This window comes from Penicillium solitum (genome assembly GCF_028829755.1).
Source record: "Penicillium solitum strain IBT 25940 chromosome Unknown utg000001l_segment0_segment0, whole genome shotgun sequence".
Taxonomy (NCBI): domain Eukaryota; kingdom Fungi; phylum Ascomycota; class Eurotiomycetes; order Eurotiales; family Aspergillaceae; genus Penicillium; species Penicillium solitum.
In genome coordinates this window covers 1398670-1423440 of record NW_027072121.1, presented here as the reverse complement: position 1 = coordinate 1423440, position 24771 = coordinate 1398670, and the positions used below count along the sequence as shown (strand labels likewise).

The 24771-nt window shown below is 50.5% G+C and overlaps 9 protein-coding genes across 9 annotated transcripts; 4 read left to right on the top strand and 5 right to left on the bottom strand.

Moving 5' to 3' along the window:
• Positions 1–250: 250 nt before the first annotated feature.
• N7455_000576 (putative amino acid transporter) lies at positions 251–2565 on the top strand (the record flags this gene model as incomplete). The annotated part of the gene is made up of 2 exons (XM_040952097.2): positions 251–2329; positions 2398–2565. The coding sequence occupies 2 exons, from the start codon at positions 251–253 to the stop codon at positions 2563–2565; spliced, it is 2247 nt and encodes a 748-aa protein (XP_040817349.2).
• A 652-nt stretch (positions 2566–3217) lies between these two features.
• On the bottom strand, positions 3218–3981 carry N7455_000575 (pyruvate transporter MPC1; the record flags this gene model as incomplete). Its single annotated transcript, XM_040952410.2, has 4 exons — positions 3218–3290; positions 3380–3538; positions 3645–3717; positions 3909–3981. The coding sequence occupies 4 exons, from the start codon at positions 3979–3981 to the stop codon at positions 3218–3220; spliced, it is 378 nt and encodes a 125-aa protein (XP_040817186.2).
• Positions 3982–4800: 819 nt separating this feature from the next.
• On the bottom strand, positions 4801–5743 carry N7455_000574 (small nuclear ribonucleoprotein-associated protein; the record flags this gene model as incomplete). Its single annotated transcript, XM_040952164.1, has 6 exons — positions 4801–4883; positions 4946–4990; positions 5049–5457; positions 5514–5585; positions 5644–5652; positions 5726–5743. 6 exons carry the CDS (start codon positions 5741–5743, stop codon positions 4801–4803), a joined length of 636 nt encoding a protein of 211 aa, XP_040817132.1.
• A 96-nt stretch (positions 5744–5839) lies between these two features.
• On the top strand, positions 5840–7136 carry N7455_000573 (60S ribosomal protein uL5; the record flags this gene model as incomplete). The annotated part of the gene is made up of 4 exons (XM_065603831.1): positions 5840–5875; positions 6009–6137; positions 6325–6722; positions 6786–7136. 4 exons carry the CDS (start codon positions 5840–5842, stop codon positions 6910–6912), a joined length of 690 nt encoding a protein of 229 aa, XP_065462322.1. The 3' UTR covers positions 6913–7136.
• Positions 7137–9020: 1884 nt separating this feature from the next.
• Positions 9021–10820, bottom strand: N7455_000572 (carboxylic acid transport protein; the record flags this gene model as incomplete). The annotated part of the gene is made up of 4 exons (XM_040952412.2): positions 9021–9780; positions 9840–10018; positions 10079–10209; positions 10264–10820. The coding sequence occupies 4 exons, from the start codon at positions 10818–10820 to the stop codon at positions 9109–9111; spliced, it is 1539 nt and encodes a 512-aa protein (XP_040817403.1). The 3' UTR covers positions 9021–9108.
• Positions 10821–11140: 320 nt separating this feature from the next.
• On the bottom strand, positions 11141–11478 carry N7455_000571 (uncharacterized protein; the record flags this gene model as incomplete). Its single annotated transcript, XM_065603830.1, has 2 exons — positions 11349–11478; positions 11141–11321 (listed from the first exon to the last, which is right to left on the bottom strand). Exons 1-2 carry the CDS (start codon positions 11432–11434, stop codon positions 11141–11143), a joined length of 267 nt encoding a protein of 88 aa, XP_065462321.1. The 5' UTR covers positions 11435–11478.
• Positions 11479–12472: 994 nt separating this feature from the next.
• N7455_000570 (uncharacterized protein) lies at positions 12473–17879 on the top strand (the record flags this gene model as incomplete). The annotated part of the gene is made up of 6 exons (XM_040952055.2): positions 12473–12511; positions 12585–12605; positions 12730–12756; positions 12840–13211; positions 13278–17498; positions 17550–17879. 6 exons carry the CDS (start codon positions 12473–12475, stop codon positions 17877–17879), a joined length of 5010 nt encoding a protein of 1669 aa, XP_040817143.2.
• A 924-nt stretch (positions 17880–18803) lies between these two features.
• N7455_000569 (uncharacterized protein) lies at positions 18804–19046 on the bottom strand (the record flags this gene model as incomplete). The annotated part of the gene is made up of 1 exon (XM_065603829.1): positions 18804–19046. One exon carries the CDS (start codon positions 19044–19046, stop codon positions 18804–18806), a length of 243 nt encoding a protein of 80 aa, XP_065462320.1.
• A 1631-nt stretch (positions 19047–20677) lies between these two features.
• Positions 20678–24314, top strand: N7455_000568 (pyruvate carboxylase; the record flags this gene model as incomplete). Its single annotated transcript, XM_040952336.2, has 2 exons — positions 20678–24148; positions 24207–24314. The coding sequence occupies 2 exons, from the start codon at positions 20678–20680 to the stop codon at positions 24312–24314; spliced, it is 3579 nt and encodes a 1192-aa protein (XP_040817475.1).
• Positions 24315–24771: the final 457 nt, after the last annotated feature.

Sequence of the window (24771 nt, the reverse complement as noted above, 5' to 3'; positions counted from 1 at the left end):
GGTGCAAACATTTCCCAGTTTGCATCCCATCAACCCGCACTTGGAGTCGATCGGCCATGGAGTGCTTGGCGCTATGATTAGTGTCTCAAACCCTCCTCAGTTAAACCTTGGCCTTTTCACCCGAATCTTCCCTCCGAGAAGCTGACCTGCACTGTTATTTCAAGCATCCGGCCTTCTTTACATGCCCATTCCTCGAGCCTAAACACGGCATCTTGTCAGGAGCTAAGTTGACCCTGAGGCCACCTTCAAAATGACGGATAATGGAGAGGGCTCGTCCCTAAATCCAGCTCGATCTGTGCCAATAGCCTCGTCCTCAGTGCGCTCGAGGTCCCCCGCACCTGAGTTTGGTAACAGACAGGCTTCCATGGCACGCCTCGCATCCCCCGTACCTTCCCCTTCGTTGGGAACATCCTTGTCGTCTCGACAGGGTATTCCGGCCAGTCGACCTGTCACAAATATCAGCACCGAGCAGGAGTTTTCCAAGTCGATTGCCAATCCGTCCTCGATCCCCGGTCCTGGACATTCTATCCTTGCATCCCAGCTCCAAGAAAGCCTTGGTCGCTCGCCGCCGAGATTTGGAACTCCGTCGCGACATAACGGATCCCCTGCGGTGCAGTCGACTCTAGATACCCGACCATTGGCCTCTCAATATGGCTCTTTCGATACCAAAAATGGAACCGACTCCCCGGGTATGGCTCCATACGAAGACCCTGAAGTTATCAAGCGGCATCTAGTCACGGAACATACAGACAATCAGTCGGAAATTGCGACCAGCCTTGGTGGTGAGGATAACTTCTCGAGTCTACAGCTTCAGGGTGGTGATATCACACGACAAGTTTACCGTTGGGCGGAGGATGCCGAGGCCGAAGCCGCAGGGCGGTTCCTGCGCAGCAAGAGCTTCAGCGTCAGCCGACCAAGGCCAGAGGCCGATACGGAAGACATTGACACAATCCGGGTTCCAGGAGGGTTCCGCAGAGATTATCTACGAAGATCAGCTGGAAGTCCACACCGTGGAAGTGTCCACGGGTCAAATACAGGGGCGCCCCATGGACATGGCGCACCTCAACTCCCAACTACGAGCTTCTTGGAGTTCTTGACTCTCTATGGACACTTCGCCGGAGAAGAATTGGAGGAAGATGACGAGGTGCTAGGGCCGGACGAGTACTTCTCATCCGATGCCTGGGACGAGGCCGAAGAGGGCAGAGAGTCTGGAGAAGACGCAGCGCTATTGCAGCCTGAAACACCGGGTCGGAAGAAGAGAAAGCATAAGCAGCGCTCACCGCCAGGAACCACTACTACAACAGGTGCAGTACTCTTACTGCTCAAATCCTTTGTGGGTACCGGCATTTTGTTCCTACCGAGAGCCTTCCTCAATGGTGGTATACTCTTCAGTAGCATGGTGCTTCTGGGAGTCTCAATTCTGAGCTATTATGCCTTCATTCTTTTGGTCAATACTCGCATGAAGATCGAAGGGTCCTTCGGTGACATCGGTGGCATCCTATACGGCAAGCACATGCGACGCATCATTCTTGGATCAATTGTCCTGAGTCAGTTAGGCTTTGTGGCAGCGTACATTGTCTTCGTCTCGCAAAATTTGCAGGCATTCGTGCTAGCTGTGAGCAAGTGTGTGACATTCATTGACATCAAGTACATGGTTTTGTTGCAGCTGGTCATCTTCCTCCCTCTGTCTTTGATTCGGGACATCAGCAAACTTGGGTTTACCGCCCTGATTGCTGATGCCTTTATTCTTTTGGGTCTACTATATATCTACTACTACGATATCAGCACTCTGGTTGACCAGGGCGGCATTTCAGACGTCGTTTCCTTCAATCCAGCCAACTGGTCCATGTTCATTGGTACCGCCATCTTCACCTACGAAGGTATCGGTCTCATCATCCCGATTCAGGAGTCAATGAAGCAGCCAAACAGGTTCCCTGGTGTCCTGGCCGGTGTCATGGTTGTGATCACATTTATCTTCCTGTCTGCCGGTGCCTTGAGTTACGCGGCTTACGGATCGGCCACGAAGACCGTCATTCTTCTTAACCTCCCCCAGGATGATAAATTTGTCAACGTTGTCCAGTTCCTCTACTCACTCGCCATCCTGCTGAGCACTCCGTTGCAGCTCTTCCCCGCTATCCGCATTATGGAGAACGAGCTCTTCACTCGCAGTGGCAAGTATAACCCATATATCAAGTGGAAGAAGAACGGCTTCCGTTTCTTCCTGGTTATGGTCTGTGCTGTTATCGCCTGGTGTGGTGCAAATGATCTAGACAAGTTCGTTTCCCTGGTCGGAAGCTTTGCTTGTGTTCCATTGATCTACGTATACCCGGTATGTCCTCATCCTATATCCCCCTAATCATCACATAACGGTATGACTGACTCATTACATCGATGTAGCCCCTCCTGCACCTGCGTGCTTGTGCTCGCTCCAAACGCCAGGCGATTGCCGACGTTACTCTTGCTGTCTTCGGCGCCATATGCTGCGTCTATACGACGTACCTGACCCTCATGAGCTGGATGGGCCCTGACGTCCCTCAAAGCCCAGGATACTGTGACTCTCTTTAAAGAACTTTTTTTTTTTTCGGTTACTGTAAAGCGTGGCGAGATAGGTCTTGTTGTATTTCTTTGTTCTGTCTCAACCCTAGACTGACATATCTATCATTGGGTTTTCATATGTTGCTTCAACACATGGACGGAGGGCATACTTGTGATGTTCATTCACAGTCTCGGTCAAATTGTCAGTATAGTCGGCGAATTTTGGGGTCAGACTACCCTTTCTGTATAAATATTTTCTTGGTTTGGGGGGCTATCTACTAGATCATATTTATGGGGCTTTCTTTAGAAGTTCATCGGATCAGGAATGAATCAAAAATAACAGACCGAGCCCGTCACCGAATCTCGAAGTTCTCACGATCAAAGAGATAGGTCATCCCAGAAAGGGAATATGATTCGAGCGCAATAATATAGAGCATATGTACAGTGACTATCAGCAGACTGGAACTAGTGCAACCAGCGCCGATATCTAAGCGTCTTCCTCAAACCGCAAGTCTCCCTCTAGATGCCTCCTCTTTTATCATTGTCCGAGACTCATCTGGTCCCAATGCAGAAACCAGCAGACCATGTGTATGGAGGTGCAATACTGCGAAGCGAGACAGATGCTTATTGGCCCCAATGAAACCCGAAAAAAGCACAAACAATTTCTTCCCGGAGACGATTCTTAAGCACCGGCCTCGGCGGCTGCGCCGCCCTTAGCAGCCTGCTCGGTGAGCTGCTTTTCCCGACCTCCCCACCTGCAAAGTAGAACCAAATTAGTAAACACAATCATATGATGCTTGTAGGCAAACAAAACCAAAACAGGCCTTGGGGGGATGAAACGTACTTCCAGTAGTTGAGATAACGGAATCCCTGGGTAGTCTGGGCGCCGAAGTTGGTCAAGTGGCATGCGAAGAGGAGGTAGTTCTTGGGGGTGATAGCGAGAGAGTAGCGCATGAAGGTGGCAGCGTAGACAACGAGGGCACCGGTCATGGGGCCGGAGATGCTGTGAAGATGGAGGTATCAGTAAAGTTACTCTGAGACTATTGCAGCCAAGGGTAACGCAGAAGACGAAATCCAAAGCTCCCATCATCTATCGAATAACAACGTACATCTCAGCGTCCTTCTGTGTGTCCATCACAGCGGCAATGGGGATACCGAAGTTGGAGACGGGGCCCCAGAAGTCTAGGAAGCGCCATTGATTGTCAGCAATCTGTGCAGTTCATTTGCGGTTTACTGCTTTGTGAGAGTGCAAGTTTGAGAGGGAAAGGCGAGTTCCTCTCATCCTTGACGTCGCTGCCAGTGCTTATTCTCCTTCGGTCTCATTCGCCGTTGGCCGATCTCGGGACGGAAGGGAAACCGGGGTCGATACGTACGGGTTGAGCAGACATAGTCCAGCACCGAGTTGGAGCGGATCTTGGCGTTGATTGCCTTAATAACAGCAGCCATGGTGAAGTTGCTGGGAGTTATCACACGGGATTGGATTCGGGGGAGGAGAGGTCGGTATCTGGATGATGCGGAAGTGCTCAACTCGCCCGGGGTCGGTCGTGTCACGTGCACTGGATTTCTACAATATCATCTTCGTTGAAACTGATATTTTATAGATCAAGTATCATTTTATTGTATCGAGATGAGTACAAATAGCTAGTAACTATTGGTGGTTATGTACAATATCATCGTTTTTAGTTTTATTCTTCATATATTGTGGTTTTCGGGCGCAATATAAGAAAAACTATACAAAATATATATTGAATTGATACTTCATGCTGATCACCTCAAATTCACCCTTATGTTACGATTTAATGTTCAAATAACGGCAAAGGAAGAAAACAACTAGGTGGTATCTGTTACGAACGCAAATCTGTTACATATAGGCCTATCTATGTAGGCAGTGGAAGGAGCCAGCATACAATATAGAAGACACAACATAATTTAACACGAAGTGGACATCAAGATTTGGGATATTAGACGGGGTTGAATGCAAAGGCTGCGTTTAAAAAGCTAGCATATTTTTTTTTAACTTAATGCGTAATTCAAAAGGATTTTGGTCTTTTTTGTCCTGTTCCTCGACACGACCTCCATCCATGCGCCGCAACGCCTTGCCCAGTAGAAGTTGGGGGTAATCTAGCCTGTCCGCGTATCGTTATCTCTCGCTGGAGGCGTTGACAATTGTTCTTATTCTGCGCTGAGCCGCCCTTGTTCCTTTCGGGGTGAAATCAGATCGCCGATAATTTAAAGCATAGAATAATCCTCTGTGCACATTTCCAATTACCTGCCACCAAATCCAGGAGGAGGGTATCCGCGTCCCTGACCGGGAGGCTGGAAGCCAGGAGGAGGTTGGAAACCGGCAGCTATGAGAATGAAATATTAGCATGGAAGGTGGAATGGGATAATTATTTGGGCGCAAACTTACGAGGGCCACCCTGAGGAGCAAATCCAGGAGGAGGCGCAAAACCAGCTAGAAAGAAGCCAGTCAGTTTGAGTCTCAGTCAGTATAGGCAAATGGGAGTACTTACGAGGTCCACCGGGGGGGCCTCCACGTCCAGCGAAGCCGGGAGCAGGGGCACCTGGGAAACCTCCAGGGGGGAATCCAAAGCCGCCTGGGGGTGGGGGTCCACCAACACCGGCTGCAGGGCCTCCGAGTCCGATAGGCAGGCCGCGGCCAGCGGGCTTGCTGATACCAGGGCCCGCGGCAAGAGTGGCAGCTGCGCCGGGTCCGGTAGTTCCAAGTCGGGCAGAGGGGTCGGCAGGAGGAGGACCTTCAACAGAGCAAGACACGACTTGAGTACCGCGCACGATAGTCAGACCGAGGCTTCGCTTCTCTTCCGCTTCGACCAGCGGGGCGTTTGTGGGACCGGCAGCGGGCTTGGATTTCCGCTTGATGCGACGGAATTCTTCTGTGTCTGCAAGAACTAGGTTCATGTGCTAGAGAGCAGAAAGGTCAGCTTGAGCGCCTTGGTTTCTGAAGCAGCGAGAAATACCTTATCGAATGCAAGCATGGAACCGGTCATTTGACGTCCATCGTTCAATGTTACGCGCATCCGGTAGTTAATCTGGAGGAGAAGTTAGATATTCCAATCGAGAACTAGAAGTAATTTGAGCCAGACTCACAAGGTTTTGCTAAACGAGAGAAGTTAGCGACAGCCATTGACCGCACGGGTTTCGGGGGTGCAAATGGGGACGAGAAACTCACCATCTTGTGGGAAGCCATGTTGGCCAGAGAGCGCGCACGGATGCGACTTGACAGACCAAAAAATAGATATCAGTAGATAGAGAAAGTCTTTCTACTGTGGCGGATGAAGCAAAGATGCGAGATCCTATCAAAGATATGAAGCTCAAGCTTGTCGGGTCTGCCAGTTCTTGATACTGGATTACCTAAGACATGAGTCAGCTCGATCCATCCTGGACAGGCAAACTCTTTTGTGCCTAAGGCACAAAACGGGTCAAAGGCTTTTATGACTAAGCGTTAAAATTAGGCTCATTACCAAAGCAAAGATCAGGGCTTCCAAGTCACGTGTAGGAACCCACAGTCCACACTTTCTCTTTTTCCGCGATCACTCTTGTCTCCTCAGTCGACAACCACTTCACGCCCAACCGCCGTCATGGTATGTTCAGCTCCTTGCAACCCAAATCACACATTCCAGATCGACTGCTTTGTTTTACTGTATTCCATTTAATCCGGGCCCCAACCTGGATATTCCCATCTTGCGCGCACTCAATCTTGAATTTCCCTCAAATATCTACTCTTTGACTAGATACACCATTTCATAATTTGCGACTAACATTATGCAGTCCGCCCAAGTTGCTAAGGCCGAGAACCCCTGCCGATCCCTTCGCCTGTCGAAGTTGGTCCTGAACATCTCCGTCGGAGAGTCCGGTGATAGACTCACTCGTGCCGCCAAGGTTCTCGAGCAGCTTTCCGGTCAGACCCCCGTCTACAGCAAGGCCCGTTACACCGTCCGTACCTTCGGTATCCGCCGTAACGAAAAGATCTCCGTCCACGTCACCATCCGTGGCGCCAAGGCCGAGGAGATCCTCGAGCGTGGCCTCAAGGTCAAGGAGTACGAGCTCCGCAAGCGCAACTTCTCCGAGACCGGTAACTTCGGATTCGGTATCAGCGAGCACATCGATCTCGGTATCAAGTACGACCCCGGTATTGGTATCTACGGCATGGACTTCTTCGTCTGCATGTAAGTTTTCTACTACACTGAATTTTACCATGATCCATCCTGGATATTAACAAACTATTTTAGGGACCGCCCCGGTGCCCGTGTTGCCAAGCGCCGCCGCTGCCAGTCCAAGATCGGTGTCAACCACCGCATCACCACCTCCGAGACCATGAAGTGGTACAAGACCAAGTACGATGGAATTATCCGTTAAGTCTCTAAATCAGAGATAATGGCTGGGTAGGGCCTGTGAAGTACGAGGTACTCGACAAGAACCAAAAAATTATCCCGAGTACTCGAGGAAACAAAATTTGTGGACGGACACCCCACTGACAGTCAGCGGGCCCCTTTGATCTCTGCATCCAACATGGTCTTGATTTTGTACTCCGGCAACCAGGATAGGCGTGGGAGAGACATGAATTGATTATTACCCTTTTACTGCTGCTTTTCCCTTTTCACAATGAGGCTTCACGAGAGGTGATGTTTTCCGCATAACCATTGTTGAATTGGATGGCGGACACTGGGTTTCGACCTAGTGTCTAGCCAAGACTCGCTTGAGAATGCCTTCCGGGCTTCGTCAAAGAGTCGGTCTCTTTCCCAGCGGGAATATTCTCGTGGTGGATTGGGTACCTTGTTCTGGCCTATCTTGTCTGTCCTTATCCTATCCTCGTAGATGCCATTTGCCTGGTATAGAAGTAAACCGGTCGTAGCTTGTAGAGTGACAATACGGTCCTCCTATCTGACGACAATGCCAACATCGAACTGCGCCCGCTTATACACAACCTACTATGTGGCCGCTTAAACAGCACCTTGAACCCATCCTCCACCCGAAATCGATGTGGACTCTTGAGACACGCAGCAAGGAAGACTTGAGTCTTTATTTATACCCCAGAGTTTGCTCTCCTTGGCTCTGCTCTATCCATTATGATGGGGGGTGGGGGTTGTCGGTGGGTACTTAACAGTTGAAATGATATGAATTTTGAGACACATGAATTACTTTGATAGCCAACAGTATATATGGATATAGAAGCCTGTGCCTAAAGATTCCAGTAAAGTACGGAGTACTCCGCTTCAATTCATCCACCATAGTAATAACGGAAGTTTGCCCTTACTACAAACACGGTTAAACTCTCCGCCTTACAAATTCGTTATATCAGAGCTGAGTCGGGCAATTTCGACTACCTAGTCAATTAGTTATTATTCCCTATGTACAGTCAGTACGCAAAAGTTTTAACACCCCAGGCCCCACACTGGATGCTTATATAATATCCTGCCGGACTAAATATCCGTCCAAGATTCTCTAGGTAGATATTATGGCTAACCTATCATGCTAAAAACTACCCTGCTGAATAGAAAACACACTTGGAAACTATGGGGCATATTGTTAAGGGGAGCTCCAGATATTTTGGCGTCTTATAGCATGACTTGGGTGAGGGTTTGGTAGGCGGTAGAGCCAAGCTACGGGCGGTGGGATAGGTGGGTCTCAAGGGGTGTTAACACTTTTGCGTAGTCACTGTAGGTAAAATGCCTTGCTGGTCGATTGCCACCTCTTAGAAGCTCGGTCCATCTCTCAAAAGGTCTCCGCTTTCTGGGTAGTGGAGACTCCAGCCCTTCATTTTGGGATAGAGATCAGTAAAAATATGAAGCTTTTGTAGATATATGAGAGGCTATTACAGGCGAGGAGACTGTAGGTATAGAAACAGAGCAGTTGTGATATTTTTGTTAAATTTGTATTTAACCTAGATATATATGCATGTATAGACCTGCACTTAGCATACTTCGGTTTAACGAGTACATATTTTATTGTGCCTCAATTAGTTCATTATACGTAAGTTTTACGGCAAGAGGAATAGGAAGCGCTTGATTTATTAAAAATTCGTATAAGTCAATTAATTTACTTAAAGAAAAACTTTTCTTTACTATATTGGGTTCAAAATTGAAAGCCCTTCTAGAAGAAGATAATGCAAAAACTTCCTGAACTATTACTTTGAACGCCATTCTTCTCAAATATATACAATCAAAGAATCAAGTATCATAAGCTAGGTTTATTTAGTACCTAAATCAATCATGCTGTGGTTAAGATATAAAGGCTTTACTCGCAGTACCTTGTACATGGACATCACTTTCTACACATGTAATTTACACATGGGATTGTGTTCTACGTGGTGCGGTCTAACACTCCAAAAGCGTGTTGGGGCATGCGAAGGGCTGGGTATAGTATCAATTCATTCTTTCGTTGTTCTTTTGTTATCCTTGACATAAATCATAACGTAAAGTACCCAAACCCAGACAAGTGGGAGAATATAGTAGGTTTATAATAAGCCTCTCTATATTGGACTCCGTAGAATGAAAAAAGCGCCGGAAATTACGCCGATTCCAAAATCAACTATCAACTACCACAGGTAGAAATTTAGATTTTCTGATCCGCCATCTCAATGTTCTTGTCACTTGGCTTATGATCATCCTCACCAGCTTCCAAATCCATGGCCTTGGCATTGGCAGCGTCATCAACTCCAGCCACAACACTTTCGAACCGGCGACCACGTTTCTCAGGACCAATAGCAGCAGTGACCATGATACCGAGAGCAATGATCGCAGTAGCAACTCCCATCACGGGCCCATAGGCCTCAACACGATGGCCGCTTGCACTAGTGATAAATGTGGATTCAGAGACTGCGTTTATAATCTGCGACGATGGCGAGGAAATCATGTTCCCAATCTGGTATGTCAGACCCGTGAACGAAGAGCGGAACGCCGGGGGTGATAGTTCGGCCAGATGAACGGGAATCACGCCCCATGCTCCTTGAATGAAGAATTGCATGAAGAATCCTGTCGCGCTCAGAGAGCCTTCGCCTTCCGGGAGAATCCATGCCGGGATGAGGACCCCAGATACAAAGGCGGCAACGATGATTGCTCGGCGACGACCGAAGAATTGGGACAGGTAGCCGATGATAGTTCCGCCCACACAGGCTCCTGTCTTCATTAGAATCGAAGCCCGCGAGGCGCCCTCGTTATTAAGCTCCTTTGCAGTGAGCATGAATGTGGTGTACGAGTCTTGGGATGTGTGGGAATAGAAATTGAACTATCGCGGGACAAATTAGATAAATGCTGGTAGGAGCTGGAATATCAGTCATAACATACCCAGGTCATGAGAATGACACAGTAGACGCACATGCGCCACTCCTTCCCCATCATGCTTCTTGTTTCACGCCAAAACTCGCCTGCGTTCATTGTTCGCTTGCCGGCTTTCTTGGCTTCGATAAAGGACTGTGACTCGGGGAAGCAGATGCGAACGAGACCAACTGCAATTGAGATACCGGCTGCACAGGACAAATTGTTAGTGGCAGGCTAATAGTATTCGATGGGGATAGGAGACTCACCTGCAATCCAGAATACAGTCTTCCAAGTCTCTGTTCCACCACCAACACCAAGGTTGGCACATGCTGCAAACACATATCCCATGGAATATCCTTGTTGAAGGATTCCAGACATAAGGCCTCTCGCGTTGACACTGTTTCGCAGGATGATTAACAAAAGTCACTGAGTTTTGGAGGATAATACTCACGGGCAATGTTCCAAAGCCATTGAGATAGCATTTCCATAAACGCCACCCATGAAAAGACCAAAGAGACTTCGCACAGCCAAGAACTGCTGGAAGGTCTTACTATAGATGGTGGCAATTTGCAAGATTCCCAGAATGATCATATTGAGCACCATGGGCCATTTACGACCATATTTGTCACCAGCGAGTCCAAAGCCTGCAGCTCCTACACTCCTCAGCAGCAGAGTCAGGGTAATAGCAGTCGTAATATCTGTTTTGGATCTGTCGTAGTATTCTGCCAGCTTTACTGTCTGGATGGAAAGGGCATGGAAGTCAAATGCATCGGCAGTCCAGGCAATGAGTCCCACTATAAAGAATAGCCAGTCTCGAGCTGAAAGCTGCGCCATGAGACTGAAAGGGTTCTTAATAGGCTCTGGAGATTGCCATTCTGCGTATGACTCCCCGTGCTCATTGGTCACCTCGACACGCTGCTTCCAGATGAAGAGATCCCCGATGGACTGACGTGCCGTGGCGAACATACCATCCGGAATGGGATCTGCCCTCTCATTTGAAGACGCCATTACGGCAATCTATCAAGAAAAAAGAAGAAAAAAAGAGGGAAGAAGATAGAAGAAGAGGCAGGCAAGGCAAGCTAACCAACAGAATAATCAGATCACTCTGAACAAAGCGGCCCAGAAAATTTGATAGTAGACTCTGTGGGATTTTTCCAGGTGACCTGTGGCATATTCCTTTCGATTTCTACGCCTACACCCCCCATTTTATAGGTACACCCCGCGATCTATCCCCGCATCTCCATCCCGCATTTTTCTCGTGATTGGAACAATGAATGCTGCTGCACCCCAGGATCCCCCGAGTTTCGGACAAGTAAAATACCACTCCGCTAGGGAGCCAAGCAGATGCCAAGGGCTTGGAACCACCGTGCCTCCAATGCCAGGACAGGATATAAGCAACATCCCGCACCACACACTTTAAGGCTGGCTTGGCGTGGGGATAACCTTGGCCAGATACTCCTCGGGACTTGGCTCAGCCGACACAGACAAGCACCCGCAAGCCGCGTGGCGCTGTGTGCGTGATAATTGATCGCTTACGCCGAAAAATTTGAGTAAAAATGGGCCGATGTGCACTGCAGTGGCTCCGGTTCGGGTTTTAATGTGAGTTTAGGGTCTAAGACCATCGGAATAACTTCCTTCAGGGCTCTAGCGGGCTGTTGGCAGTCGGCTATATTACCTTGGTCTGGGGAGATGTCCTAGATTGAAGGTCACTGGAGCTGGGTCTGTGGTTAGAATTTTTTTATATCGAGAAAGTACCGAAGGAACTCAGGCGTTGCTCACCTGATGACGTCCGAATATTTCAAGCGAAATTGTAATGGTTGGATGACAGGCTCCGCTAGAGTGGATCTGGTAAAGGGGGCCAATTTCCAATTCACAATCCTGGAACCTCCTGAGTTCGGAAGCCCTGGCTTTAGCCGCGAGAGGCTACTTGTAACGGTTCGAACATAAAATGGGCTGAACATGCACATTCCTTGCTTTCAGGGTCCACGCGATGAGGGTCAGCTTATATTCTCATGCAGGAATTAATAGCTTGCATTTAGCGAAATGAGTGTCCTTCAAAGAGTAGAGTGAGTGATAGATATTTTCAGAACAGTAGTATTTGGCTCAGGAAGTCAGAAGAAACAAAGAAATACCAGAGAACGTGGGTAGTTGGATGAGTGGTAAGAGCCACCTACGTGTTTTACTTAGTAACGTTATGTTAGTACCCGTGGACGGGTACTAGTAAACATTGTGAGGGCGGTCAGGTATACCTCCAACATACATAGAAGATGTATGAACTTGAGTTGACAGCACTTCTCTCAGGTTAATTTGACAAACAAGATATCGGCATGTTTGCTATCTATATTTCACCTTGCTCTCTCTTTCTTCATCTTTCCTAACTACAAACACTGCATCTGAAAGAGACGATCTTGGAAGCCCCCGTATCACGTGATCGCCCATAAGCGACACCTCAGCAACGACAGCAGCGGCCTCCTGAGGTCACTTCCGCATCTACCAGATCTCTACCCCCCTCCTCTCTTCATACATCTTCTTCTTCTTTTCTTTTTTCTTCCTCGTGATATTCGCATTTCACCACCCTTTTTCAACATACTTCAATTCTCCAGCCTTCTTTGCGTGGCGTTTCATTCGGCGAACTAGGTCGTACTGCGGCCTACGTAAATATGGCACCTCTCCCTATCAAGTTCACAGAGCTGGTCAATGTACGTGGTTACCCCTCATCTCTATCTCATAACCATGGAAGCTTTGAAACTGACCTGCGCCTGAATTCTACAGTTGACCTCTGTCGGCATTGCGGTATGTACAACGATGATTACCGGCGGTGCTTCGTGATGAGCCCGAGCTTCAAGACGGATGCACCGGCCACGCATCGCAATATTTCTGGATATCATAGGACTGTTACTAACGCTTATGTTTACAGCCGGCATCAATTGGCTTCACTTCATGTGTAAGTTGTCTACTGTTGCCTTGCGACTGACCCTCAAAACATGGATGACAGGACCCGGCTAACCTAACAATGTTCCGTTTTAGACACTAGAATCCGATCACTACGTTTGTGTCCGTCAAAAGCTGGACGATGATAGCAAACCAGAAGTGATCATTATCGACCTCAAGAACAACAATGAAGTTCTACGACGTCCGATCAACGCCGACAGTGCGATCATGCATTGGAACAAGAATATCATCGCCTTGAAGGCTCAGGGCCGTACCATTCAGATCTTCGACCTTGGCGCACGGCAAAAGCTGAAGTCGGCGAATATGAATGAAGATATTGTCTACTGGAAGTGGTTCAGCGAAAAGTCCCTCGGTCTGGTCACCGACTCAGCGGTTTACCACTGGGATGTCTACGATGCTACACAGCAGAACCCCGTCAAGGTGTTCGACCGGCTTCCCAACCTTGCAGTATGTGGTTTGCGATGTGAATACAACAGTGGAAGCCCAATATGCTAATCTGGGGGTGCTCTTTAGGGATGCCAAATTATCAACTACCGCGTCAACGCCGAGGAGAAGTGGATGGTCGTGGTCGGTATTAGCCAGCAGCAGGGTCGGGTCGTCGGTTCGATGCAGCTTTACTCAAAGGAGCGTGGGATCTCTCAGTTTATCGAAGGTCATGCCGCCTCTTTCGCCAACATTACCGTCGAGGGCTCCCCCCTACCCCACAGCCTCTTCACTTTCGCCGTTCGTACCCAAACGGGCGCCAAGTTGCAAATCGCCGAAATCGATCACCAAGAACCCAACCCTCGCTTCCAGAAGAAGGCCGTCGAGGTGTACTTCCCACAAGAAGCGGTCAACGATTTCCCCGTTGCAATGCAGGTGTCCAGCAAGTACGATGTGGTTTACCTCGTTACGAAATACGGCTTCATCCACCTTTATGATCTCGAGACTGGCACTTGTATTTTCATGAACCGCATCTCCAGCGAGACGATCTTCACCACGACTCCGGATTCCGAGGGAGCCGGTCTGGTCGGTGTGAACCGCAAGGGCCAGGTCCTGGCCGTCAGCGTTGACGAAACCAATATTATCCAGTACCTCATGGAGAATCCCGCCATGTCCGGTCTTGCTATCAAACTTGCTTCGAAGGCCGGCCTTCCAGGCGCGGATCACCTGTACCAGCAGCAGTTTGACTCTCTCATGGCCTCGCAGGATTACGCCGAAGCCGCCAAGATTGCCGCCAACTCCCCCCGGGGTTTCCTTCGCACTCTGGAAACTATTAACCGTTTTAAGAGCGCTCCTCAGACCGGTCAGATGTCGGTGATCTTGCAGTACTTCGGTATGCTGCTGGACAAGGGTTCGCTCAACAAGTACGAAAGTGTCGAGCTTGTCCGTCCCGTCCTACAGCAGAACCGCAAGCACTTGCTTGAGAAGTGGATGCAGGAGAAGAAGCTGGAGAGCTCGGAGGAGCTTGGTGACATTATCCGGCCCTACGACATGTCTCTTGCTCTGACCGTTTATCTCCAAGCTAATGTTCCTCACAAGGTTGTTGCTGGATTCGCGGAGACTGGTCAGTTCGACAAGATCCTTGCATACTCCAAGCAAGCTGGATACCAGCCGGACTACACCCAGCTGCTTCAGCACATTGTTCGCGTCAACCCTGAGAAGGGCGCTGAGTTTGCTACTCAGCTCGCTAATGAAGAAAGCGGCGCATTGGTTGACCTTGACCGCGTCGTCGACGTGTTCCTGTCACAGAATATGATTCAGCAGGCCACTTCGTTCCTCCTGGATGCTCTTAAGGACAACAAGCCTGAGCATGGCAACCTGCAAACTCGTCTTCTGGAGATGAACCTCGTCAATGCCCCTCAGGTCGCAGACGCCATCCTCGGCAACGAAATTTTCACACACTTCGACCGTCCTCGTATCGCCCAGCTTTGCGAGAACGCCGGTCTCATCCAGCGTGCACTGGAAAACTCAGATGACCCAGCTGTAATCAAGCGCAATATTGTTCGCACCGACAAGCTGAGCCCCGAGTGGCTGATGAGCTACTTCGGTCGTTTGTCCGTGGAGCAGACTCTCGACTGTATGGACACCATGCTGGAGTCAAACATTCGCCAGAACCTGCAGTCGGTGGTCCAGATTGCCACCAAGTTCTCTGACCTTCTTGGTGCTAACCGCTTGATCGATCTTTTCGAGAAATACCGCACTGCCGAGGGTCTTTACTACTACCTAGGAAGCATTGTCAACCTCAGCGAAGACCCCGAGGTGCACTTCAAGTACATTGAGGCTGCTACTGCCATGAACCAGGTCACCGAAGTTGAGCGTATTTGCCGTGAGAGCAACTACTACAACCCTGAGAAGGTGAAGAACTTCCTGAAGGAAGCCCGCCTGACAGAGCAACTCCCCCTGATCATCGTTTGTGACCGTTTCAACTTTATCCACGATCTGGTCCTGTATCTTTACCAGAACCAACAGTTCAAGTCGATCGAGGTTTATGTCCAGCGCGTCAACCCTGGTCGTGCCCCTTCTGTTGTTGGCGGCTTGCTCGATGTTGACTGTGATGAGGCCATCATCAAGAATTTGCTCTCGACCGTTGACCCATCCGTCATCCCCATCGACGAGCTCGTTACTGAGGTCGAGAGCCGAAACCGCCTTAAGTTGCTTCTGCCTTTCCTCGAGGCCACTCTTGCCACTGGCAACCAGCAGCAGGCTGTCTACAACGCTCTTGCGAAGATCTACATTGACAGCAACAACGACCCCGAGAAGTTCCTGAAGGAGAACGACCAGTACGACACCCTCATTGTTGGAAAGTACTGCGAGAAGCGTGATCCCAACCTGGCGTACATTGCCTACAGCAAGGGTCAGAACGATTTGGAGCTTATTAGCATCACCAACGAGAACTCTATGTTCCGTGCCCAAGCTCGTTACCTCGTTGAGCGTGCCGATCCCGAGATCTGGACCTTTGTCCTCAGCGAGAACAATGAGGGCCGGCGTTCCCTTGTGGACCAGGTCATCGCCACCGCGGTTCCTGAATCTACTGAACCCGAGAAGGTTTCTGTCGCCGTCAAGTCGTTCCTTGAGGCCGATCTTCCCGGCGAACTGATTGAGCTGCTCGAGAAGATCATTCTAGAGCCCTCTCCTTTCAGTGATAACACCAGCTTGCAGAACCTCTTGATGTTGACTGCTGCCAAAGCTGACAAGAGTCGCCTGATGGACTACATTCACCAGCTCAATGAGTTCTCCGCTGATGAGATTGCTGAGATGTGTATCAGCGTTGGTCTGTACGAGGAGGCCTTTGAAATCTACAAGAAGGTCAACAACTACCTGGCCGCCGTCAACGTGCTTGTGGAGAACATTGTCAGCATCGACCGAGCTCAAGAGTTTGCTGAGCGTGTCGAGCTCCCCGAGGTTTGGAGCAAGGTTGCCAAGGCCCAACTCGATGGTCTTCGTGTGACTGACTCGATTGAGTCCTACATCCGTGCCGAGGACCCGTCCAACTACCACGAGGTGATTGAGACTGCAACCCACGCAGGCAAGGACGAGGATCTTGTCAAGTATCTTCGCATGGCCCGCAAGACGCTGCGTGAGCCGGCTATTGATACTGGTCTTGCGTTCTGCTTTGCCCGCCTAGACCAGCTTGCCGAGCTCGAGGACTTCCTCCGCACTACCAATGTTGCGGACATTGAAGCTTCCGGTGACAAGGCTTACGCTGAAGGCTTCCACCACGCCGCTAAGATTTTCTTCACCAACATCTCTAACTGGGCCAAGTTAGCGACTACCTTGGTTCACCTGGAGGACTACCAGGCTGCAGTGGAGTGTGCCCGCAAGGCCAACAGCGTTAAGGTCTGGAAGCAGGTCAACGAGGCCTGTGTTGAGAAGAAGGAATTCCGTCTTGCCCAGATTTGCGGTCTGAACCTGATTGTTCACGCCGAAGAGCTGCAGAGCCTTGTTCGCCAGTACGAGCGCAATGGTTACTTCGATGAACTGATCGCTGTCTTGGAGGCAGGTCTTGGTCTCGAGCGGGCTCACATGGGCATGTTCACTGAGCTTGGCATTGCTTTGTCCAAGTACCACCCAGACCGTGTCATGGAGCACCTGAAGCTCTTTTGGTCCCGCATCAACATTCCCAAGATGATCCGGGCCTCTGAGGAAGCCAACCTCTGGCCGGAGCTGGTGTTCCTGTACTGCCACTACGATGAGTGGGACAACGCCGCTCTCGCCATGATGGAGCGCGCAGCTGATGCCTGGGAACACCACTCGTTCAAGGACATTATCGTCAAGGTTGCCAACTTGGAAATCTACTACCGGGCGCTCAACTTCTACCTTCAGGAGCAGCCCCTTCTGCTCACTGACCTGCTTCAGGTTCTGACCGCTCGCATCGACGTGAACCGTGTCGTTCGCATCTTCCAGAGCTCTGACAATATCCCCCTGATCAAGCTTTTCCTGCTCAATGTCCAGTCTCAGAACAAGCGGGCTGTCAACGACGCCATTAACGAGCTTTTGATTGAGGAGGAGGACCACAAGCTGCTCAAGGACTCTGTCGATCAGAATGACAACTTTGATGCTGTGGCTCTCGCCCAGCGCCTTGAGAAGCACGACCTCATTTTCTTCCGCCAAATTGCGGCCAACATTTACCGCAACAACAAGCGCTGGGAGAAGTCGATTGCGCTCTCCAAGCAGGACAAGCTCTACAAAGATGCTATTGAGACCTCGGCTATTTCTGCTAAGCCCGAGATTGTGGAGGATCTTCTCCGCTACGTAAGTTTGCTATCTCTTGTCATTGCTCGAGACTTTACTAATTGCCACTAGTTTGTCGATATTGGTAGCCGCGAGTGCTACGTTGGCATGCTTTATGCCTGCTACGACCTCATCCGCCCCGACGTCATCATGGAGATCTCATGGCGCAAGGGTCTTCACGACTTCACCATGCCCTTCATGATCAACTTCCTCTGCGAGCAGACCCGATCGATCGAGATGCTCAAGAAGGACAACGAGGAGCGCAAGAACCGCGAGAAGTCCACCCGCACAGAGGAGGACAACACTCCCATCCTGCAGGGCTCGCGGCTCATGCTTACCCAGGGCCCTCAGTCCAACGGCGCCGGTCTCACACCCCAGGCAACTGGGTATCGTGGATTCTAGAACCGTGCACCGTATTTGCTTTTGATTCTCCGTTTCTCTTGCATTTGTAACATACAGCGGAAGTGATGCTTTGAGGTTGCAAAAGGAACGATTTTCATATGAGGGATGGTTACGCCAAGAGCGTGCCATAGGAGGAACTTCATCACATCCCATTAATCTTGCTTTCTGATTTTTTTCTTTCTTCTTCTTCGCCCGCATGTATTTGATAAGTTTGCGTTTTTTTTCATGCTTCTAAAACAGTCTGGGCCATGGCCCTGATATTCAGTAATAGCATTGCGATATCCCTAATTCTTTTTATTCTCACCGCAGTAACCTCAGTAATTCCCTGTTTTCCCCCCTCAATCACCGGAGGCCGCCAAGGGTATGCCTAGGCGGATCCATTCGAGAGCATAAGGGTCTTCGGTGAAGAATGTAGCATCGCCAAGACGCCAAGGGAAATCATCTGCAACTACTTCGTACTATGTATGTATTATTTGTCCTCATGCGATTGAAGGTGAGTGCTGCAGATCACTCACTGCCTTATCAACTTTTAGCTTTGCCCATGAGGTGCGATGGGAGGTTAGCATTGGACCGTGTTTCAGGTTGTAGCTATGAGATGCTAGTGTCCCGTCCCCACTCTTCCTACACCTCGGCACGAACAAGCATAATTTACGTTTCTATTTTTTAGCCATTGTGCTACGTACGGAAGGTACTGAGGCATACCAGGCATAGTATAGCACAGGGTTTCACAATTCCGACGAGCTGGACGAGCTTAGGCTGCCGAATTCCCTCTCGGCCCGGACAAATGGAAAACTCAGCTCCCGTGAGGGGAGACTTGGCCCGCGCGGGGAAGAATCATGCAGCAAGGGTTACTGGGCGGCAAGAAGGAAGTGGATTTCTCCGTCGGGGATGCGAGTGCACACAGAAGGCATGACCAAAAGGAGCTCAGGAGTTCATGCTGATGAGTTCATGGTCAATGGGTCGGGGAAACTTTCTAAGATTGGGGGCTAGAGGTAGATAAGCGCTTTCGAGCGGTGGTTTTCCGTCGGGGATGTGCAGTCCATTGCAGAAGTATGACCGGCAGATCTCAGGGGGTTGATCCTGCTCAAGTTGCCCATGGCCCGGGGGAATATCCAAGGTTGGATGCTGGTGGTAGTAGATAAGCGCTTCGAGCGGTGATTTGCACATCATTCAGATCTTTTCAGTGCAGAAACCCAAAGTGGAAGCAGGCTTATCAGCCAAGAGAAGAAAGAGTAAGGGTGTTGTAAGTTTCTCTGGGCACTGCAAGAATAAGTAGGCAATGAATGGCACGGAGTAGATCAGGTTGCATTTCTCTCGGCTTATGGTACTCACAATGGAATAGCTCGGGGTGTATAAGAGCCATCTTGGCAATGTTAGGAATCTCCCAATGGCGTTGGTATGTCGCGTTTTTGCGTGCGTAGGATCTACCAGATTAGTACTCCGTACTCCGTAGTCGTACCTGTCATACAAGCGGGAGATCCCCGGAGTGCCAAGTGGAATGGTTTATATGGTTGTAAGATTGAATTTGGGAGGAGAGGCGCTTAATAGTGGGGGGAGATCTAGGTCATCGTACAACAAATTAGATAGCGTCATGTGCCCTGCCCCCCCTCCTATCGGTCCAATCTTTTTTTTTTGGGATGATTTTTAGTGGACGCATGACCGGTCAAAGATTTTATTTAACCTTGAGAGAGAAAAAATATAACCGGATAAATATGAGTCAGATCAGACCTTCCGAGCTAAGATAGAGTGGAATTACAACATATGTCGATATCGGCTCATATCTTCCCCGAATAGGAGACAGACAGAGAGAGAGGACCTTGTAATCGAATTGGCCCGATCCACTTCTCGTTCTGCACATGTGTTTGTCGAGAGTTCTCCGAGTCTCCCCCGGACTTTTCCCTACCTTTCTCAGTTTCCCGTGAATATCCGTGCCAGGTTATATGTTCCTACTTTGTAGATGTCTGACGTTAATCCCGAGGGCCCGAGGTAGATGAACGGAAATACTTACCTAAACCACCCGAAGTTATCGTGCGAGGGGGAATGACTTATCGTGCGAGAATATGGGGAGTTCTCCGGGGTAGGAGTATAGCTAGGGTAGTTAGATTAGTTAGATGGGTATACCGGCAAGTACCAAGTACAAAAAGGGACCCATTGGATAATGGGATAACTCAATAATATCCTAAAATCTATAAAATCAATAAATCAATTAAATCAATTATTCAATTATTATTCTATTCGATTTGATCATTTCTCATTTTCTCAATTTTCCCAATTTCTAGGCATTTGGCCCCGGTGTACCGGTGAACCTGTATGTACTTGTTACCTCATTCCTGGAGTCAATCCCCTCGCCCCGGAAAGTATCTGTGACATGTAGATCCGCGCTTGTGATTCCCCTCTTTATCTATCCCCCCTCCCCCAACCTTCGACTCTTTTTTTTTCTTTCTTCTTGTCTTTATATTTCCATCCTTCAACTATCAATTCGATTCAATCTCTATTATACAACACCTCCTTGGACTTATACTGAAGAAATAGAGTGATTGTGCAGTGACCTGCCGAAACCGGCCTGAAATTGGATCCGGATAGCTCCCCCCCCCAGCTTTCTTATAGTGAGTCACCGCCCTCTGCTTTCCACACCGGGGAAACCTTGGATGCTTCATCTGGAGAGAAACATCATCTGGAGAGAAACATCATCTGGAGAGAAACATCATCTGGAGAGAAACATCATCTAATCAAATCCTCTCTAGTAAAACTCACCCCCCCTTGTAACCCTATCTCCCATATCATCACATATATTCACAATGGCTGCCCCGCACCGCCAACCGGAGGAGGCCATTGATGAGTCCGACTTCATCGAGGACCACAATGAGCACCACCAGGACTCAGTCCACCGTCGTCTGCGGGCCAACTCGACTATTATGCACTTCCAAAAGATTCTGGTTGCCAACCGTGGTGAAATCCCCATCCGTATCTTCCGTACCGCACACGAACTGTCCCTCCAGACGGTCGCAGTCTTCTCACACGAAGATCGTCTCTCAATGCATCGCCAAAAGGCTGATGAGGCCTACATGATCGGTCACCGGGGCCAATTTACCCCCGTGGGTGCCTATCTGGCCGGTGATGAGATCATCAAGATCGCTTTGGAGCACGGTGTCCACCTGATCCACCCCGGCTACGGTTTCCTGTCAGAGAACGCCGAGTTCGCTCGGAACGTCGAGAAGGCTGGCATTGTGTTCGTCGGTCCTACCGCTGATACTATCGATGCCCTTGGTGATAAGGTTTCTGCCCGCCGCGCCGCTATCAAGTGCAATGTCCCCGTTGTTCCTGGAACCCCGGGCCCCGTCGAGCGCTTTGAAGAGGTCAAGTCCTTCACTGATGAATTTGGCTTCCCCATCATTATTAAGGCTGCCTTTGGTGGTGGTGGTCGTGGTATGCGTGTTGTTCGTGATCAATCCGAGCTGCGCGACTCCTTCGAGCGTGCTACCTCCGAGGCCCGCACCGCCTTCGGTAACGGTACTGTCTTCGTCGAGCGTTTCCTTGACCAGCCTAAGCACATCGAGGTTCAGCTTCTCGGTGATAACCAGGGCAATGTTGTCCACCTCTTCGAGCGTGATTGCTCCGTCCAGCGTCGTCACCAGAAGGTCGTTGAGATTGCTCCTGCCAAGGACCTCCCCGTTGAGGTTCGTGATAAGATCTTGTCTGACGCCGTGAAACTGGCCAAGTCAGTTCGCTACCGCAACGCTGGTACCGCTGAGTTCCTTGTCTGTGGAAATGAGCACTACTTCATTGAGATCAACCCCAGAATTCAAGTCGAGCACACTATTACCGAGGAAATCACCGGTATCGATATTGTGGCCGCTCAGATCCAGATTGCTGCTGGTGCAACCCTCGAGCAACTTGGCCTTACCCAGGACCGCATCTCCACTCGCGGTTTCGCCATTCAGTGCCGTATCACTACTGAGGATCCCGCCAAGGGCTTCTCCCCCGATACTGGTAAGATCGAGGTCTACCGCTCTGCTGGTGGTAACGGAATCCGTCTGGACGGTGGTAACGGCTTTGCTGGTGCCATTATTACTCCTCACTACGACTCTATGCTGGTCAAGTGCACTTGCCGTGGCTCAACCTACGAGATTGTCCGCCGCAAGATGCTGCGTGCTCTGGTTGAGTTCCGTATCCGCGGTGTCAAGACCAACATTCCTTTCCTTGCTTCGCTCCTGAGCCACCCCGTGTTCATCGATGGTACTTGCTGGACTACTTTCATTGATGACACCCCCGAGCTGTTTGCTCTCGTCGGCAGCCAGAACCGCGCCCAGAAGCTGCTCGCTTACTTGGGTGACGTTGCTGTCAACGGCAGTAGCATCAAGGGCCAGATTGGCGAGCCCAAGTTCAAGGGCGAGATCATCAGACCCGTTCTCAACGATGCTGCTGGCAAGCCCATTGACATCTCTGCGCCCTGCACCAAGGGCTGGAAGCAGATTTTGGACAGCCAAGGTCCCGCGGGCTTCGCTAAGGCTGTGCGCGCTAACAAGGGCTGCTTGATCATGGACACCACCTGGCGTGATGCCCACCAGTCGTTGCTTGCCACCCGTGTGCGAACAATTGATATGCTGAACATCGCTACTGAGACCAGCCACGCATTGAGCAACGCTTACTCGCTCGAGTGCTGGGGTGGAGCCACCTTCGATGTGGCCATGCGATTCCTCTACGAGGATCCTTGGGACAGACTTCGCAAGATGCGCAAGGCCGTCCCCAACATTCCCTTCCAGATGCTGCTGCGCGGTGCCAACGGTGTTGCCTACTCTTCCCTTCCCGATAATGCCATCTACCACTTCTGTAAGCAGGCCAAGAAGTACGGTGTCGATATCTTCCGTGTCTTCGATGCCCTGAACGATCTTGACCAGCTCGAGGTCGGTATTAAGGCCGTCCACGAGGCCGGTGGTGTTGTTGAGGCCACCATGTGCTACAGTGGTGACATGCTGAACCCCAAGAAGAAGTACAGCTTGGAGTACTACCTGGGTCTGGTGGACAAGATCGTCAAGATGGGTCCCCACGTTCTTGGAATCAAGGATATGGCCGGCGTGCTCAAGCCCCAGGCTGCCCGTCTGCTCATCGGTTCCATCCGCGAGCGCTACCCCGATCTCCCCATCCACGTTCACACCCACGACTCTGCCGGAACCGGTGTCGCCTCCATGATTGCCTGTGCCGAGGCCGGTGCTGATGCCGTGGATGCCGCTACCGACAGTCTGTCTGGTATGACTTCGCAGCCCAGCATTGGTGCCCTCCTTGCTTCGCTGCAGGGTACCGAGCACGACCCCAAGCTGGACCTGGGCCATGTCCGCGCTCTTGACAGCTACTGGGCTCAGCTTCGCCTGCTCTACTCTCCCTTCGAGGCTGGTCTGACCGGCCCCGATCCCGAGGTCTACGAGCACGAGATCCCCGGTGGCCAACTGACCAACTTGATCTTCCAGGCCAGTCAGTTGGGTCTTGGACAGCAGTGGGCTGAGACCAAGAAGGCATATGAGGTGGCTAACGAGTTGCTGGGCGACATCGTCAAGGTCACCCCCTCCTCCAAGGTCTGTGGTGACTTCGCCTCCTGGATCGTCAGCAACAAGCTGTCCGCCCAGGAGGTGCTCGACCGTGCCGATCAGCTCGACTTCCCTGGATCAGTCCTGGAGTTCTTCGAAGGTCTGATGGGCCAGCCCTACGGCGGCTTCCCCGAGCCTTTGCGTACCAAGGCCCTGCGCGGCCGTCGCAAGCTCGACAAGCGCCCCGGTCTGTACCTGGAGCCCATGGATCTCATCAAGATCAAGAACGAAATCCGCGAGAAGTTCGGCGCCGCCACCGAGTGCGACGTTGCCAGTTACGCCATGTACCCCAAGGTGTTCGAGGACTACCGCAAGTTCGTTGCCAAGTTCGGTGATCTTTCCGTTCTGCCGACCCGTTACTTCCTTGCCCGTCCCGAGATCGGCGAGGAGTTCCACGTCGAGCTGGAGAAGGGTAAGGTCCTGATCCTGAAGTTGCTCGCCATCGGTCCTCTCTCCGAGCAGACCGGTCAGCGTGAGGTCTTCTACGAGGTCAACGGTGAAGTCCGCCAGGTCAGTGTCGATGACAACAAGGCCTCGATCGAGAACCTGGCCCGCGCCAAGGCCGACCCCACAGATAGCAGCCAAGTCGGCGCTCCCATGAGCGGTGTCGTGGTTGAGATCCGCATCCACGATGGCCACGATGTCAAGAAGGGTGATCCTATTGCGGTGCTGAGCGCCATGAAGATGGTATGTTATTTATTTCCTTTCTATTATAGGCATGAATGTGTTGCTAACTCTCATCTAGGAAATGGTGATCTCCGCCCCGCACAGCGGAAAGGTGTCCGGCCTCCAGGTCAAGGAGGGCGACTCCGTCGATGGCCAGGACCTGATCTGCAGGATCAGCAAGGCATAAAAGCATAGTGACTCTGTACTACTGAACCATGCACGATTGTGATGCGTGATGTGACTTGAATGATTTCTCTCAGCGTTTTTAGTTCTTGTTTTTCGAGTTCCTCTCTAGATTTAGGCAATTTGCTGTTCTGGCTTATTCGGAATTAAACAGTATTTTCTTCTGTTCAACCCTTTTCACAGTCATTAGTACGCTCCCTCATAGATCTTTATAGTTCCTAAGCCAACGCAAGTCAGTAATCTTCAAATCTAGCTCCGATCTACCTAGGGTTATGGTTCCGAAGCCAGTGATCCCCAAATCTAGCTCCGAGCCGGACTTCTGCCCGCAACTTCCTCCTTCTCCAACTATCAATGGCCAATCGCCAATCGCAAATTGCCGATGTCCTTGTCTCCCACCAATGAAAGACAATCGCCTCTTTATCTCGGCTACTAAGCGTCCAAACACTGCGGCATGTAACGCC